This window comes from Silurus aristotelis, assembly GCF_946808225.1.
Source record: "Silurus aristotelis genome assembly, chromosome: 18".
In the NCBI taxonomy this organism is placed as follows: domain Eukaryota; kingdom Metazoa; phylum Chordata; class Actinopteri; order Siluriformes; family Siluridae; genus Silurus; species Silurus aristotelis.
Genome location: NC_139591.1, coordinates 13,840,186 through 13,856,840, shown reverse-complemented (window position 1 = coordinate 13,856,840; position 16,655 = coordinate 13,840,186). Strand labels below are relative to the sequence as shown.

Here is a 16,655-nt window from a genome sequence, read left to right as displayed (position 1 = left end):
TCACATTTCAGCAAACATTTTATTATATGTTCTCAAGGGACAATACAATAGAAATTAAACTTGCATATATTTTTGAGTAGTCAATGTGAAGCTTGTATAGCAGTACAAATTTACTGTCCTCTGAAAATAACTCAACATACAGCCATTATTATGTAAATAACTGGCAACATAAGGGAGTACGCCCTAAGTGGACATGTCAAAACTGTATCCAAAGTGTCAATATTGTGTATGTGCACCATTGTTATGTAGCACTGCCTTAATCCTTCTGGGCATGAAATTCACCAGAGCTGCACAGGTTGTTGCTGGGATCCTCTTCCACTCTTCCATAATGGCATCATGAGCTGCTGGATGTTAGACACACAGCGCTTCTCCACCTTCCGTTTGAGGATGCCCCACATGTGATCAATAGGGTTCAGGTCTGGAGACATACTTGGCCACTCCATAACTTTCACCTTCAGCAAGGCAGCTGTTATCTTGGCGGTGTATTTGAGGCCCTTTACATGTAGGAAAACTGATGTTCAGCCCAGTTTTTGAAGGGAGGGCATCATGTTTTGCTTCAGAATGTCACAGTACATATTGAAATCTATGTTTCCCTCAATGAACCTCAGCTCCCCAGTAAGAGCAGCACTCATCCAGCTCCAAACCAGGATGCTACCGCCACCATGCTTGACTGTAAGCAAGTTTTCTTGGTACTTCTCCGCCTGATCATGGCATGGTGCGAAAGATTAGATCCAGTTAACTGCCCGGTTGGCCCAGTGCTGGAATTCTTTCAAGAACAGTTTGCCAAAGGGTCCAAAGCGTCTAGTTCCCTCGGAAAACCATGGTTACATACATAACCTGGATACATTATTTGCCATGAGCTGTTCATGATACTGAACATACAGTGGTCAGTATGAGAGAATTGTTCTTAATGCACCAAATTTCAACTGCTCTAATGCAAGATACACAAATGTTTGTATGGTCCTGTCAAGCAGACAAAAGCATAAACATGATAAATAGGACATGTGGATTTGCATGGTCACACGATGTCCAGCTTTTATCACTTTTTGCTAGTTATTTAGACAATAATGGCTGTATGTTGAGTTATTTTCAGAGGACAGTGAATCTATACTGCTAAACAAGCTGCACACCGATTACTCTAAAATATAAGTTTATTTTCTATAAAAGTCTAGGGTTGCTGAAATGTGAGAAGTGTACTCACTTTCATGAAATAATGCATATTCAATTAGTCTTATACCAAATGAATAACAATGTAGTATTATTACAGTAAACTCCATTAGATTATCAATACAATTTATACAAAATGAAAAGAAGAACAATATAGATAGATCAGACATATTTTTCAGAATAGCAAGAATTCACATTGAATTTTTTCATTCATTCATCCTTCATTCATTTTCTCCCGCTTATCCGTAATTCGGGTCGCGGGGGCAGCAGTCTAAGCAGGCCCCCGCCTTTGGCTGCTGCCCAATCCTCACAGCACCGTCCCTCACGGTCCCTCCTGCAGGTGGTGAGCCCACGGGAAGGCGGCCCCACGTCACTCCGACGTCACGGACCTTGATATTTCCCTCGTAAGGGACCCCCGGACCATAGAGGGTTAAGGGCCTTGCACATTGAATTTTGTTTTCATTCAAACTACCAATAGGCAAGTTTTTTTCTGTTAAAAAAACTTTAATAATACAACAGAAAGCAGCAGATCTCTCGGATCTTTAGACTTTATAGTGTACTGCAAAATAATATGAATAACAGATCATGCACTGTTCTAAAATGCAGGTCTGGCCTTGCAAAAGCGCTCCTATCCTATTTAAAGCAGTACACTGAAAAGAAAACAAATTTGGAACATATTTGAAATCTCTTTAATCTTATGCATGTTTTTAAATACATGGTTCTGGACCATGGCAATTCAAAAGAAAATAAATATTGAACTGCTGTATGATCTGTTAGCCAGTGACTTATTTCTATCACTTAAAAACTTATTGGAAATCTTACAAAGTGAAATAATTTTTTTAATCATTATGTAGCCATCATTAAATACTACACAGTGTACTTGTTTCTTAAAGGGGATTCGAGTGACTGGGTGACACTGCATTATAATTAACCACCAGATTATAATCGCTAACACCCCACCCCTTTTTTTCTTGACAACATGATCACAAAAAAAGAGCATGGCGGACAGCCACAAAAATGCTGATCTAGTTTTCTAGTTTTCTCAGCAAGCAATTGATGCAAAAAATCTCCTTCTCCTTTAAGGTTAAGCGTGTGTACATATGTGCGTGCATGTGTGTGTGCATGTGTACATGTGCATGCATGTAAGTGATGCTTGGACACTTCTCCACCTCCTCTCCTGCTGACACACCCCGCAGGATGAGGTAATTACAGTGATGAGAGCAAAGAGAGCGAGGGGTAGAGAGAATGAAGAGGGAAGGAGAGAGAGAGAGAGAGAGAGAGAGAGAGAGAGAGAGAGAGAGAGAGAGAGAGAGAGAGAGAGAGAGAGAGAGAGAGAGAGAGAGAGAGAGAGAGCTCCTCCAAAAGCTTCCTTAGAACAAACACTGTCGCTGCCGCCCACCAACCTGCTGGGTGAAGTGTGAGTGTTAGAAATGTGCGATTGTGTGTGTGTGTTGCAGGAGTGTGTGAGAGAGCAGATGCTTCATTAGAGCAGACATAAATCACATGTTATTATAAATGCCACACATTCTGGTACAAAGGCACACGCCCAAAAACCCTGCTTCCTATCCAGACCCACCGTATGAACCGACAAAGCATCCTGGACCCTCATGCACAATATAAACTAAAGCCAAGAAAATATTTTTTATGATCAAGTTTTAAATATGGTTCTATATTAGAGTAATATGTTGCATGTAAAAAGGCTGTCAATCAAGTCAATGTGAGGAATCCTATACTCGAGTTTTATTTGGGTATCAGGATTAAGTCTTGCTTACCAGAAAAGTTGCGTGAAACCAGCATGGTGGTGAGAATGGCTCCCTAAAAAGAAACAATTCACATTGCAGATAAAGTTAAAAGAATAATTGAAATGCTAAACTAAAGAAAAAAAATCTGCAGTCAGCTTTTTTCCATTGATGCAGTACTGATGCTTCATAACAAATAAATCAGTTCCACTCCAAAACCTGCTCGGTTCCAGGCTTGAAGTCAATCTCATTTTGTTACCGTAACAACTTTAGCAGCTCGTTTTGATCATAAATTCAATTGGAACTCCTGAGTAGTGATTTTGATATGGGCACATGAACAGATATTACACTCTCACTCTGGTTATCCTTATGAGAACACTGTTGCTAGGCAACTGGGAAATTCTGTCATCAATCTTATAGGTGAGGCTAACATTTTAGCTAGCTAAGGCAGAATGACAGTTAAAGCAAAAGACAGATGTACCACAATCTGGATAATCTGGATGAGCTATTTAATTTGACTTTGCTGCCCCAGGATAATAATTTTTCTGTCAATAGAAAAAAGAAAATTAGAGAAGACACACAGTCAGACCTTGAGTTTTCTCCTGGCGTTGAACTTCTTTAGGCACTCTACTGTCTCCTGTCTGTGCATCATGGAGGCCACAGTCGAGCGTTGCTGTGAAAGAGGGACATTTCATTATACAAATGGGACAAGCTGTCTTAAGTCTTTGTTACCCAAAAAAAAAAAACTTGGATTGCCTCTCTGATTGGAAATAAGATTTTTCTGATATATTAGTGTGTCATTTACAATCATTTGTTTATAATATACAATGCCTTTAATCATATTGACAGCCTTCATTAAAATAAGTAGTTCATTTCAAGCTTAGGCACTCAAGGATATTGTGTAGTTTTGGCTCACTATGCTTTTTACTCAGGTTTGAAATTTTCTACAAAACCATGGTTGCAAAATTACAGTAAGAGTCTCTTCCAGTAATGTCTTTCAAGATAAAGGAGCTTTTTTCCTTTTTTTAGCAATACTAAAAAGCTTGGGTCAGAGATGATACAGTGCTCCTAGAGCACAGAGGTTTAAAGGCATTGCTCAAGAGCCCAAGAGTTAAAGCTTGGCAATACTGGGGCTTAAACCTCTGACCGTCTGTTCAGTAACCCAAAGCCCTGAGAAATGAGCAACCACTTCCCCATAAGTCATGTCTTATACTCTTAGCCAAGCAACCAGGCTTTGCACTGCAATATCCAAAACAGAATTCATGATACCATTAATCTTTTCCAATCACCAAAATAATCATCTGGCTGAGGTTCATGCAGTGAAAATTTGGTTTGATTAAAATATAAGGACTGAAAAATTCGAACAATGCTATTTTTAACTCCATCAGTGTTTTTATAACAATAAAGTGTTTCTGGCTGCTTATCACTTTGTGTCTGTGAGAAGGAAGTAAATCTGCTTGCTTGCATAATCCTATACACTTACGCAGACCCATGGGTGTTTAAGAGCTTCCTGTGCAGTGATCCTCTTGGCTGGGTTGATGGTGAGCATCTGGTTAATAAGGTTCTTGGCTTCAGGGGTAACTGTGTCCCACTCTGGAGAAGGAAACTACATGACAGTAGACACACACATGAAAGAGTGTGTAAGCGCCGGGGTGGAATATAGAAGTAAATGGCGTGTAATCATGTCCGGGACTTACATCGTAAGCTCCGGCTTTGATCTGCTGGTAAAGTTTGTGCTGGTCCTCATCCCAGAAAGGAGGGTAACCCACGAGCAGAATGTACAAGATAACACCTGTTAGAAAATAATATAAATAAATAAAAGTATTTATAGAGTTCGATTGCACTTACTGACACTAGTTTGTGAGTATTGCCATGAACTCTGAAAATATGTTAAAGTTTTTACATTAAACAAATTAAAATGTAAAAGTAAAAATATAATGATCTGTCTAACTCCCTTTAATCATTTTTTTCTATTTAATTAATTTTTTTTCTACATTTAATAATTATTATTATTTAGTAATCAAGCTGTGAATTAATGTCTGTAGCCTTTTAACTAGTCTCAGGTCCAGTGCGCTTCCTTACATTTTTTATAAATTGCATATAAATGTATGTAAAGCAAGAGAAGTTTTCCTACACACACCACAGTGATTGCTGTATTAAAAAACAGAATTCTTGAATAGTTTTTTTACTTTTTTCCCCCAAAAGTTTGGTAGGTCTGCTAAAGTTGTTTTTCTCAAGCACTTCAGTCTGGCTGCCCAAACAATTTGATGTGTCGGTTTAGGACATGGTTGCTGTTTTGACCATTAAAAGCAGGAAGAGGTAGGCATAGATAGAAGACAGTACCAAGCAAGCGTTCTACAGGGCATGGATTTTGTGTTCATAGTAGAGAGAGAGAGAGAGAGAGAGAGAGAGAGAGAGAGAGAGAGAGAGAGAGAGAGAGAGAGAGAGAGAGAGAGAAAGGGGGGGGAGAGAGAGAGAGAGAGAGAGGATAAGAGCGATGGCAAAAAGAACATCTGACTCACCACAAGCCCAAATGTCCACAGGTTTCCCATAAGCCTCTTTCCTTAGCACCTCGGGAGACAGGTAACCTGGTGTACCTGCAAATCCTGCATATTGAGATATAAATAGGGTTTGTGAGAAAAAAAAAGACAGCTGAGGTGCAAATCAGATATGGCAAATTTTTATACAGGCTACATACCAAACCAGGCCTGCTGTTCCCCTTGCACTTCAATGGCCAGACCGAAATCAGCCAACTTCACCGCTGCGTTCTTGCATTTGCTGGCTAGGAGCAGGTTCTCTGGCTAAACAAGGACAGCAGGGTCTCAGATTACTGTAATACAATGTAATCCACTTTACCTAATCACAAATCACATACACACACTGAAGAACCACAGCTGTCCTAGTCAACATAAATATATACAGAGTACAGATTAGAAATGCATTAGCAACATTTGAGATTTTATTATTATTATTATTATTATACACGACTGCATTAGTAAAGCCATATTTTATTCCAGTTGCAATTACAAAAATGTCTCTGTCTCATTGACAGAGACATAGAAACGTGGTCACACTGCTTGCTCCTGTTGAGGTCAGGGATCCGGCAGAATAGACCACATAAGGTCATCTGATCGGGTTGCATTTACACGTCAAATCGCTGCTGAGTTCAGAGTTCAGAAGCTGCCTGTGGCTCTGAGTTTTGTCACCTTACTCCCACTCACATACTGACGAGCATGTGATGGCACAGACCCTCCCGGCCATGCACACTTATGCATTATGGCACACGGCTTTGCAACCATAGCAAAAGCTACTACATATAGTCACACACACACAAACACACACACACATGACAATAATCAAAGCTATTTCCTGTGCAAAACCTTTAAGGAGAAAAAAACCCATGACGACTAAATTTTGAACAACTGTTGTATGTGGGACGAGTGATAATCAGCAATTTATTCAGTGAATAGTGATGGATTCGGACCAAGAACTCAATCTTTTTTCAAATGATTTTATGATCAGTATTGGTGTGTTGATCTACTAGGCATGTGGGAGTAAATACCATATCTACTCTATGTATTCAATGCTATGTAGTTGTGTGGTTGACTTTGTCACAGTGTCATATGAAAAATATAAAATAAAATAAAAACAGTACCTGCTAGTGGGTTTCATTATGATTCATAGTGATAGTTGTGACAGCCTCTGTAAGTGTTTCAATTCTGGCAGTGAAACACAAAAATGTATCTGCTCTAAGCTTCAAAACATACAGTTACACAGGTGAAATTCTTTCAGCCCCTATAAGACACGTGTGTGTTTGCAAGCCTGTGGTCTATCACTGTGTGTCTGGTACAGTGTACTAAGTAGGTTAAGTTCCTTCCGCTCTGGTGGAAGCTGGTCTGGGTGAGAAAATGGGTTAGAAGGCAGAGAACAAGAAACAGTGTGGGTGTTGGTAAAGCGATTCCAGTTCTCTCCTGCTCCTCACTGCCCAACTGGCACTCCTCCTGAAGGAGAGCAGGGGAGGATAACCTGTAATGCCGTAGCTATTTCCAATCACGGCTGCTATTCAGGGAAATAAGACGCGAACCACAATGACTGTTCAATGTCACGTTCGGGGAGCACACTGAGGAATAGAAATGTAGAGCATGTAAAAATGTGGAGTCTGGAAGGTTAAAAGACCTCAATATTTAGTCTTGAATCCTTCATGAGTTTATTCTTATAACTGCCATCATGTACTCAAGTCCCACACTAAATTGGTCTAATCAAAAACCCCAGAACAGACTTTAAAATCACAAAGGCTGACTGTATATAAACCATTTACATTTGACTCATGTAAAATCTCATCTCACCTCATGATTAATGAATAAGCATAAGCTGACCACACTTAAATTGCTAAACCACGCTGCTGCAGGTATTTTCTCCTTTCAATATTGCCAGTGCTGCATTTTCTTTTTATACAGATTCACAGAATAATATCAACATGACAGTGCAGTTATACCTGTTACAGAATTAAACTAGCATTTGGTCAGAAGAGAGTATACTAATAACAATTCATACCACAGCACTGTTAAATTCATAAATATGGTCAATTTCAGAGGTGTAAATAACATTTGTTGGATAGCAGTCTTGACAGTAGTGTCAGCTGCAAGACACATCACAAGTTTATAATATTTCTCTTGCTAAAAATAATATTTAGAGCCTCAAGTGTCAAAGTTTTGCTAATAGGCTTTTGCACCAGTAGAAAATCTTCAGAAGATTTTGCGCATTCCAAGGTTTCTCAATAATATAATAAACGATTGTTATCATATCTGCTATATCGTTCCCAAAACTGATTTGCAAAATTAGCATCTCCTACAGATATTTCACAATAATACTTGTAAAAATAAAAAGCATCTTGTGTCTTTTTAGCAATAAATTCCAATTGTAATAATTTGCTAACTGTTGCGGTATAAGTGGAAAAAAACACTTTTGTGCTCTTATAAGAAAACTCTGCTTAACACTGTCACATCACACCACCAGCGTGTTGCTGACTTTCTTACAATAGCACACACCAAAGTGTACAGGTGGATATCTGCACATCAGAACTCCATGTGCACCATGCCAACCTTTTTTTCCCAAACAAAATCTAATTTCAATTGCGTTTTTAGGTCTTTTGTATAATTTGACTGAAAATGTTAATGATATTAGCTAGAACAAAAGGTAAAATCTTTCGAAATGTCAGATGATTGTGTGTTTTCTACACTCAACTGTCTGGTTAAATGTTATTCTAAAGTCGCTGTAAATCAAATGTGAGAGTCTCTTACATTTATATCATTTGAGCTTCTTTATTAATCTATGTGCAAAATCTCAATTAAAACTTATCCACAACCACTGCTGCATGACTTTCAAAGACCTCATCAGTAACCAGAGTAAAATTTAATAATGTCAGTACCCGCACAAATAACAAACAGTAATATTGAAACAAAGACAAGAAAACTATTATAGATAATACTCTTTTTTTTTTTTTTTTTTTTTTTTTTTTTTACATTTTTATACATTATACTGGAAGCAAGCATACTCACTCATGCAAACTGACATGACATCAATATCACAACATCCTGATTATACTAATAGTAAAACATAATTCCAGTGTATCATCAGTGAATCATCATTAGCAGCGTTTTAATGACCATTAATAATTATTCTTCAGTCTTTTTACTAATATACAATCAGAAATACAGGATATATGGGAAATATGTACACAAATTATTACTAAAAAATAAAACAATAAAAAATAGCAAAAGTCACTATTTAATGTGACCTCCCTTTGCAGCATCTTGAACTTTCTTGGGGAGCATGTCCTGAGGTTTTCTGAAGATATCATCTGGTATATTACACCAGGCATCTTTCAGCACCAAAGAGTTCTTCTTTATAATTAGTTTGTCTTTTATTCCTTTCTCTGTCCAGGTGATGCCATACTGCCTCTATAATATTCAACTCTGGGTTCTGTGAAGGCCAGGTCATGACAGTAAGTGTTCTCTCTGCTGTTTTTCTCTTTAATATGATTTGCAAGCGTTTTTGTGACCAAGCTTCTTCGGGCTGTATTCTGATAAAGCTGCCAGATGCTGAGCCAGGCCCATTTATGAACTTTATCTGATCGCTGAAAAACTCTGAGAAACTGAGATTCATCAGATTATTCCTTTTTTTTGTCCTTGACCTCTCCTGATTTTTTTTATTTACTAATAACAGCTTTAATACCATATCTTGTGTATCTAGTTTGTTTGCTGATTTCCCTTTCAAAGTGGTTTTGCTGATGCAAAAGTATAATTTAAGTCTGTCAAATTCTGAGATCTTGAATGGAATGATGTGACTGAAGGTTCATCTGGTAAGCAAGTTGCAAATAATTGCTCTAAAAACCAAATAATTCTAAAATAGCTCCTCATTCAGAATGTGTCCGTAATCCTCGCGCATGCCTTGCACAAATATGGTGTAATAGACCTAACAATGACATTATTAGGATTCCATTCCCTTAAGGTTTATAAGAACCAGGTTTTTCAATTGCTCAAGTGTAAGAGAAGGTCACACTAAATGCATGCCACACTAAATTTAGCCTATTGGAGCTGTTTTTCTCATTTATATAAATTTATATTTTAATAATGCAATTTATATTTGTATAATGCCTTTATCAATTGACATTGTCCCAAAGCAGCTTTAGCTTTATGTTTCGGGCCTAAAATTTGTTCCTTAAAAGTTTATCCGAGTAAAGAAACTGAGAAATAATTATGTATGGTTATTATAATATCATTGCTGAAACAACAACTTTAAACCAATTAACCAATGCTCTATAGATAGATAGATAGATAGATAGATAGATAGATAGATAGATAGATAGATAGATAGATAGATAGATAGATAGATAGATAGATAGATAGATAGATAGATATTTATATATCAGCACTAGAATGTTCATGATCTATTTAACAGTATGTACAGGGTAAAGGGAAACGGAGACGAGTTCACAAACAAGTGGGCAATCAGGCAACTGTGGCGAAGCAGAGCAAAGAACCAGAGCTGTCACTCACCTTGAGATCTCGGTGCACCACGCCCATTTGGTGGCAGTGAAGCACTGCCTCCAGGATCTGCTGGATGCAATGACTGCATGCAAACACCAGGAGGCGTGTGTTAGTTGGAGCAGTGCTACATTCTCTCGTGCACAGGCACAGGCAGGGAATGGAATTACTACAGCAGTGTGTAAAACTCATTTAAAAAAAATATGATATAGAATTAGAATGTCTTTAGAATATAATGAAACTATTGTCATAATAGAATTAAGTGCAAGAGTTTGAAAATCCTTGGGAAAAAAAGGAGAAAGGTTGTGTTTCTGAATGCTGCGCTTCAAAAATCGAATAAAAAGGAAATACCTTCAAAGTGACAGCTAACTAGTTGCATTCAGCTACTTTGTTCATCACAGTTTTTGTGCTGGCTAACTGAGAGATTAGCATTAAACATATCACTGTAATCTGTCTGTTTGCATGAACTATTTGTATGTCACAGTAGTTGTGTCCTCTAGTTATAAGCATTGAGCTAGTTTGTATGAATGTAGTTATCAAGCTAGCTGATGAGAGATTAGCAATAAAGCTGTTAGCTAGTTTTAATGTTTAATGTTAATGTTTAAACAATTTGTCACAAGTAAATAAAATCAATCAGTGTGTGATTGTGGATCTTTCTTGTACTTTAATACCTTTCAGAGTGTTTCAGAGTGTATTTGTGTATTTTCTATTAGGATTTGCGTGCTTTTCGGATAGCAAAGAAGAGTTGTGTTTTGCCTTCTTGGTGGCTGCACCTCCAGAATAAATGCATTGTATTACATAGGATAAAAAAACAAAAAAAAAACAAGCTACAACTAGGGTTGAAATGCTGAGCATTAACACTTCTATGTTGTGTTACTGGCACAGGAAGCTCTGAATGACGCTGTACCACTACAGCAAAAAAGCCTACCGACCATCAGATTGTCACACCACCACCACCCACAAGAGAGAAAGAGAGAAAAAGAGAGAGACAGGAAGAGAGACAGAGAAAGAAAAAAAGCGTGAGAAAGAAAGAAGGAAAGAAAGAAAGAAAGAAAGAAAGAAAGAAAGAAAGAAAGAAAGAAAGAAAGAAAGAAAGAAAGAAAGAAAGAAAGAGAAAATCGCAGTTAAATAGAAATAAACAGTAAGAAAAAAAGACATTGTGTGCTCAAGACAGGGAAGGAGGAAACAGAGGAGACAAGAAGTAGGAGGAAGTGATGAGATTGGCAGAGAGAGAGAGAGAGAGAGAGAGAGAGAGAGAGAGAGAGAGAGAGAGAGAGAGAGAGAGAGAGAGAGAGAGAGAGATGGGGCTTTCAAGCAAGGCAGGAGCTCCTGATAAAAAAATAAAAAATGGCGTCTGGAAATATGGCAGTGTGTCAGAATCAAGATGTGGACAGTGTGAGTCAGGCTGTGTAGGCGCAGGCTTCTGATTTGCTGATTATATCTGTATCACTGATACTTATAATGTACATAAATGCTTTCCAACAGACTCTGTATCTATCCTTGGTACATAGCACTGGCATTCAATGTCACTGTTAAGACCACCCATGTGGCTAACATCAAATTCCTGGTACATTTTGTTTTTGACAAATAAATATTCTGGTTTGTATACAGAGAGAAATCGGCTGTGTAAAGTGTTTCGGGAGCTGTAGGAGGTGAAACCGGCAGATATTCAAATATTCGAGCATTCGCTCCACGGGGTTGTTAAGAACCAAGAGTGTCTCTTTAAGTTTTCTCACTTTACTGCTGCCATAGCAACAACTAGCAATGCTAGCGGAGACATTGACAATGTTATGTCCCATTGCTGTTGAAGTGTTTCGTTACTGGAAGTCTGTAGTTGAGTGATTGAGACTGGGGCAAAAACAAATATTTTTATGCAGATTTTTATTATATTTTTGTATTAATGTTGGCAAATTTGTAAATACAGTATACAGTGCCCTGCATACATTACTCCCCTTTTTTTACTCCAATTTTATATTGGACCAACTATGAACTGCATTTCAGTCAATATAAGATTTTGTAATTTTTTTTGTGGGTAGGGGGGGTTGTTCATCCAACAGTGGCTGGTCAGTGACCTGGAGAATGTGATGAGTGACCTAGAGAATGTGATGAGTGCATTAGTGGGAAAAGCACTAAACTGGCAAACAACTCTGAAGTAGCTGAAGAGATTCCCAGCTCAGATGGGAGCCAACCATAGTCCTGATACTTCACAAAATGAGCCATATGAAATCCCATTTAGAGATCCAATATACATTTAGGGGGAAAAGTCTGGTCCACTGAGTCCAAAATAAAACTTTCTGACCTGCATTTGACAAAAGCCCAATTGTACTCGTCACGCTTAGAACACGATTAACAGTGAAACATGGTGGTAGCATCATGTTGAGTCTTACCTTTGGCTTATTTGATCAAAGCGTTAAGGGTTTAAATAATTATTCAAGGCACTGCAGAAAGCGTGTGTGTGTGAAAGAAAAGTTTTTATACCAAGGTTATCTACAAAATAAAAATATTGTCCTTATTTGTGTTGATAATAGTTAAGTAAAATAGTATTTCAGTATTGATCATTAATCAAGAATTTTTCATCATAACCACCATGAAATGTACAAATATTTAAATATAAACATCCCTGATCCATTTAATGGTGATAGGTGATAGGAGACAGGATTTATTAGGTAATACATACAATATATGAGAGAGGAAGGATATATTTGTGTGACAGGGAGTGGGTAGTGTGAATCCTAAGCTAACATCACATACACAGTCTGTATATGACACACTCATATGGCACAGCAAGACCCTCTGAATTCCAAAACAGTAAGGACAGACAGATTGGGCTTCCCTTTGCCCTGTCAGCAATGCCACATGTCCTATCAGATATCCCTCTAGTGAGCAGGGGGACGCCGTGATCCTGCTCCTGCTTTTTTCCTTCCGAGAGGACAGACATGCGGCCAAATCCAGCACACACACACACACACACTCATAGTAACTATGCATGAGTGTACGAACAATGACAAATAAATAGCCCTCGCTAAATCCTGGAAAGTTGAGCGTATCATAAGACAGGGCTATACCTCTATTCTAACAGCAAACACACTTTCTACTGAGTGTTCTGGCAAACAACACACGAAATGAATATGAGCAATAAGATTTCTATGCAAGAAAGGAAAAGAGAGAAAGCAAGAATCGGCTTTTAAGGGAAGAAAACAAGGTGCCTTGAGGAAGCAGGGTGTCAGTTGTCTCAGTGCATCGAATGCAGGAAAAAAATAACCATCATCCATCATACAGGTTAGATAGACAGGCAGACAGACACGCAAACAGGTCAATTCGGCAGGCATTCCACGTTTCATGCGGTGGCCAGTGCACCTGCTATACTGACCTTCAGGTCCCTGTGCACTATGTCATGTTGGTGAATGTGATTGACACTGTCTAGAATCTGATGGATACAGTGACTGCAAAGACAAGACAAGAGAGGGAAGGACAGAGAAAAAAAGGTGGAGATAAGATCAGGCAGCTAGAGAAGGGGTCAGGATCATTAACGGTTATGGATGGAGAGATACTGGCATGGAACAAGAGAAATAATATACAATCATGTTCCTCTGTCACTGATTCCACCTTGGGGGTGGAGTTTATTCCTGGGCCAGAAAAAAAACTCTTGAAGGCATGAAAATGCTATGCAAGAAGGACCTCCCTTTTCGCAGTACTGCAAAATAATAAAAAAATGTCCTAAGCTATCACCGAAACAATACATTACATTCAAAGTCAATGTCAATGTTTCCAATAGACATTACAGACTGCTGCTTTAAACCAACTTAAAACATTAAGAGATCCGACACCTGAAACATTCAATCAGGGAAGTACTAAGTGGAGTGTGGGTGTCTTTCATGCTGTGTGAGTCTACTTTCTAAAGAACAAATATGGCATTCTCCTTGGTGTTATCAGATTAGATTTTGATCTCCAGGAACAAATGAGGATGAAGGCGGCTCTGTGCATTGCAACGGTGACACCAACCAGACAGATTACACAGATTAAAGTGTCTGTCATGATTGTCTGGTTTATAATGGCACTCCATCTTATTCTGATTTGTAGAGCTCTTTTCTGTTCAGGTGAGTGGTCTTCGAACAGCACAAACGCTTAAAATTTTTATCTATCGAGGCGACATTGTTGAGCAGTATTTATATGGAATAAACGAGATGAATGGAATGTGTCTGTGCAAAAAATTTTGAATACGTGTGTGGCGAGCCGACTGTACTGCGGGGCTTGAGTCAGAGCTGGCATACTAATTATCTGTGTTAATTAGAGGCCTACTTTCATGACTCTCTAAGGAAGTATAGGACGGTCCGAGGGACTCAAAAGCACTGCAGTGTGGACTAGCTCATGAGGGTACAGTATAATCATACAACAGACTCTGTAGGAACAGCCACATTACTGTCATTCACCTGTCAATCATAGCAACACTAGGCAGATGTAGGTGTCTGTGAGCTTATGTATGTAGAAGAGAGCAGATCATGTCTGCCTTCAAGTGTGTACCTCATGACTAGCTTCATGGCTCTAAGAGGGAGCTGTTTTGAGCTAGTAGGTGGGAACTGTCAAAGCTAAAGTAGGGAGAAAAACATGTGTGTCTGTGTTTGTGTGTGTGTGTGTGTGTGTGTGGGGGGGGGGGGATGTGAACACAGTACAGGTTATGAGCTTATATGAATTCCACTCTAAAAGTTTAAAAAATACTCGGGAAAAAAAAGGTTTTCAATCGAAAAATTATTAGTATTTCATGAAATATGACTTTCAGTTTAGCATCATATTGGACTAGTCTCTCCTCCTCCGAGGCATCTCTCGTTCTTCTTTTCTCACAGCGTGTCTTACACCCCCCGCAATACACCCACACAGTCAAATTGATTAGAGTCCCTCTCCTGAAGGGGAATGCAATGTAGCTGAGAAGAGAATAGAGATTTTAAAAACAAGGGTGATGGGGTGGGGATTTGGATGAGGGAAAAAAGGGTACACAGGGACCGGCAGAAGCTGATATCTACTGTGTGTGTGCTATGAGCAATGAGACACTGACAAAGCTCAGCTGCCCACGCTGGCTTTTATGAGAGAATGGCTGAAAATTTATGAGCTATTTATGAGTCAAAATACTGCTTCAAAATGCCTAACGAGCTACACTACCAAGAACTGTGCACCCTTTCGCTAGACAAAGGCTGCGATGAGGAATAAGAAGAACAGGACACAGGTTCAGGTCTGGGAGGAGAGAAATAGAAGATGGCACAGAAAAACATGCGCAGAGAAAAGGGGGAGCAGAAAGCAATTTTACCTGGCATCAGCTTCGCTGTAATATTCTCGTGCTACGATGTCTTCAAACAACTCACCACCGGTGACCCTATAGGAAATCGCAAATCATTAATAATCTGCACAATTGCATTTAAGAAGAGTTTTCGTGCATTGCATTAGAAGTGTAACTTTTACTAATACATATGAATAACACTTTTTTATATTGGTATGAACATATGAGAGAAGGGGATAAATGGGGGAATCCTCTAGAAGAGTCATCCCTGGGCTTGAGGGGGGAAAGCCCCTGCTGCAGGATTTCTCTTCAGCCGGGCAGCCTGGCTCTGTTTCCATGGAAACTAGCTCTTCAGAATAAGAGACAGCAAGGGAAGCTGAGGATGGTGGGGAAGAGAAAGGGGGGGTGGGTTCACTGGTGGGTGGGTACAGAAACAACGAGTAGGAGCCATGAATTCGTGCGGTGAACACAGACAGCAGAGAAAGAGACATATGGAAGTGCAGGCATTCTAAATGGTACGCCACATTAAGAACATGCACTCACAAGTCAAACAGGAGGTAGTGGAAGCCTTCTTCTGATATACTATCATGGAGTCGGACTGGAGAGGAGAGAAAAAAAAGAAAGAGCATTAAGCCTGTGGGCTTTCACGCTGATAATACATTTTCCTTATTGCATAAATAGAACAAAGCCTGATCTAAGGGGTACACAAAGGAGCCCACTTTAAAATATCACAGCCAAATTCTCGCCTGCTGCAAGTGCAAATAGGCTTTTTCCCGCCTTCTTCACGCTCAAAATGAGTGCATTCTTTCCTATAATACTCTCGAAAATGGCGCTGCAATCAGCAAGCTGACGATTAAGATGTTAACATTTCGCTTGATGTTCAAGGACAACACTCACCGATGTTGGGGTGCTTGAGAAGACGACAAATGCGAGCTTCACGTTCAAGCTTCTGGTGATCTGTAATAAATAAATATAAATAAATAAGTAAATAAGTAAAAGAAGATGCAGTCTTGGAAATCTCCTAGCTTAGTCACCTATTCATCTTAAAACATATTAATCGGAGATTAGTATAAGTGAACGCATATGGCGACAGATTCTGAGACACATAGGTGTTAAGCACAGTTGAAATCAGAGCTAACTTGTCCCAACTCATCAGGAATTTGTAACAAACAACAGCAAAAAAGCAAACATTTGGTATCATTTCAAAAGGGTTCACAATCAGACCAACAGACCACCCACATACAAAAACACTTCTGTGATGCTGTACACGGAATTCAAACTTTTAAAAAATGTATATATATTATAATTATTATTAAATATGATAATTATGACCTGCTCTTATCCTTTAGATACAGAACAAACAGTTCCAAATACAGAAAAAAAAGTAATCACAAAATCAACGATAATATGTTAATATGCCTTGCAATGAATACT

The 16,655-nt window shown here is 38.8% G+C and overlaps 1 protein-coding gene across 13 annotated transcripts in view; it reads right to left on the bottom strand.

The window, feature by feature from the left end:
• The window catches only part of camk2b2 (calcium/calmodulin-dependent protein kinase (CaM kinase) II beta 2), a 62,326-nt gene that overhangs the window by 27,265 nt on the left and 18,406 nt on the right, over positions 1–16,655 (bottom strand). For 10 of the 13 annotated variants that reach the window (XM_083569348.1, XM_083569354.1, XM_083569350.1 and 7 more), the window contains exons 3-12: positions 16,119–16,178; positions 15,765–15,819; positions 15,252–15,317; positions 9,965–10,037; positions 5,605–5,707; positions 5,429–5,512; positions 4,604–4,698; positions 4,390–4,512; positions 3,496–3,579; positions 2,940–2,982 (exon numbers count right to left, since the gene is read on the bottom strand). In XM_083569348.1, coding sequence (XP_083425474.1) covers positions 2,940–2,982; positions 3,496–3,579; positions 4,390–4,512; positions 4,604–4,698; positions 5,429–5,512; positions 5,605–5,707; positions 9,965–10,037; positions 15,252–15,317; positions 15,765–15,819; positions 16,119–16,178 — 786 coding nt within the window. Of the gene's footprint in view, positions 1–2,939; positions 2,983–3,495; positions 3,580–4,389; positions 4,513–4,603; positions 4,699–5,428; positions 5,513–5,604; positions 5,708–9,964; positions 10,038–13,322; positions 13,396–15,251; positions 15,318–15,764; positions 15,820–16,118; positions 16,179–16,655 lie in introns of all 13 variants that reach the window. The other 3 variants (XM_083569343.1, XM_083569349.1, XM_083569353.1) reach the window with 1 other exon arrangement.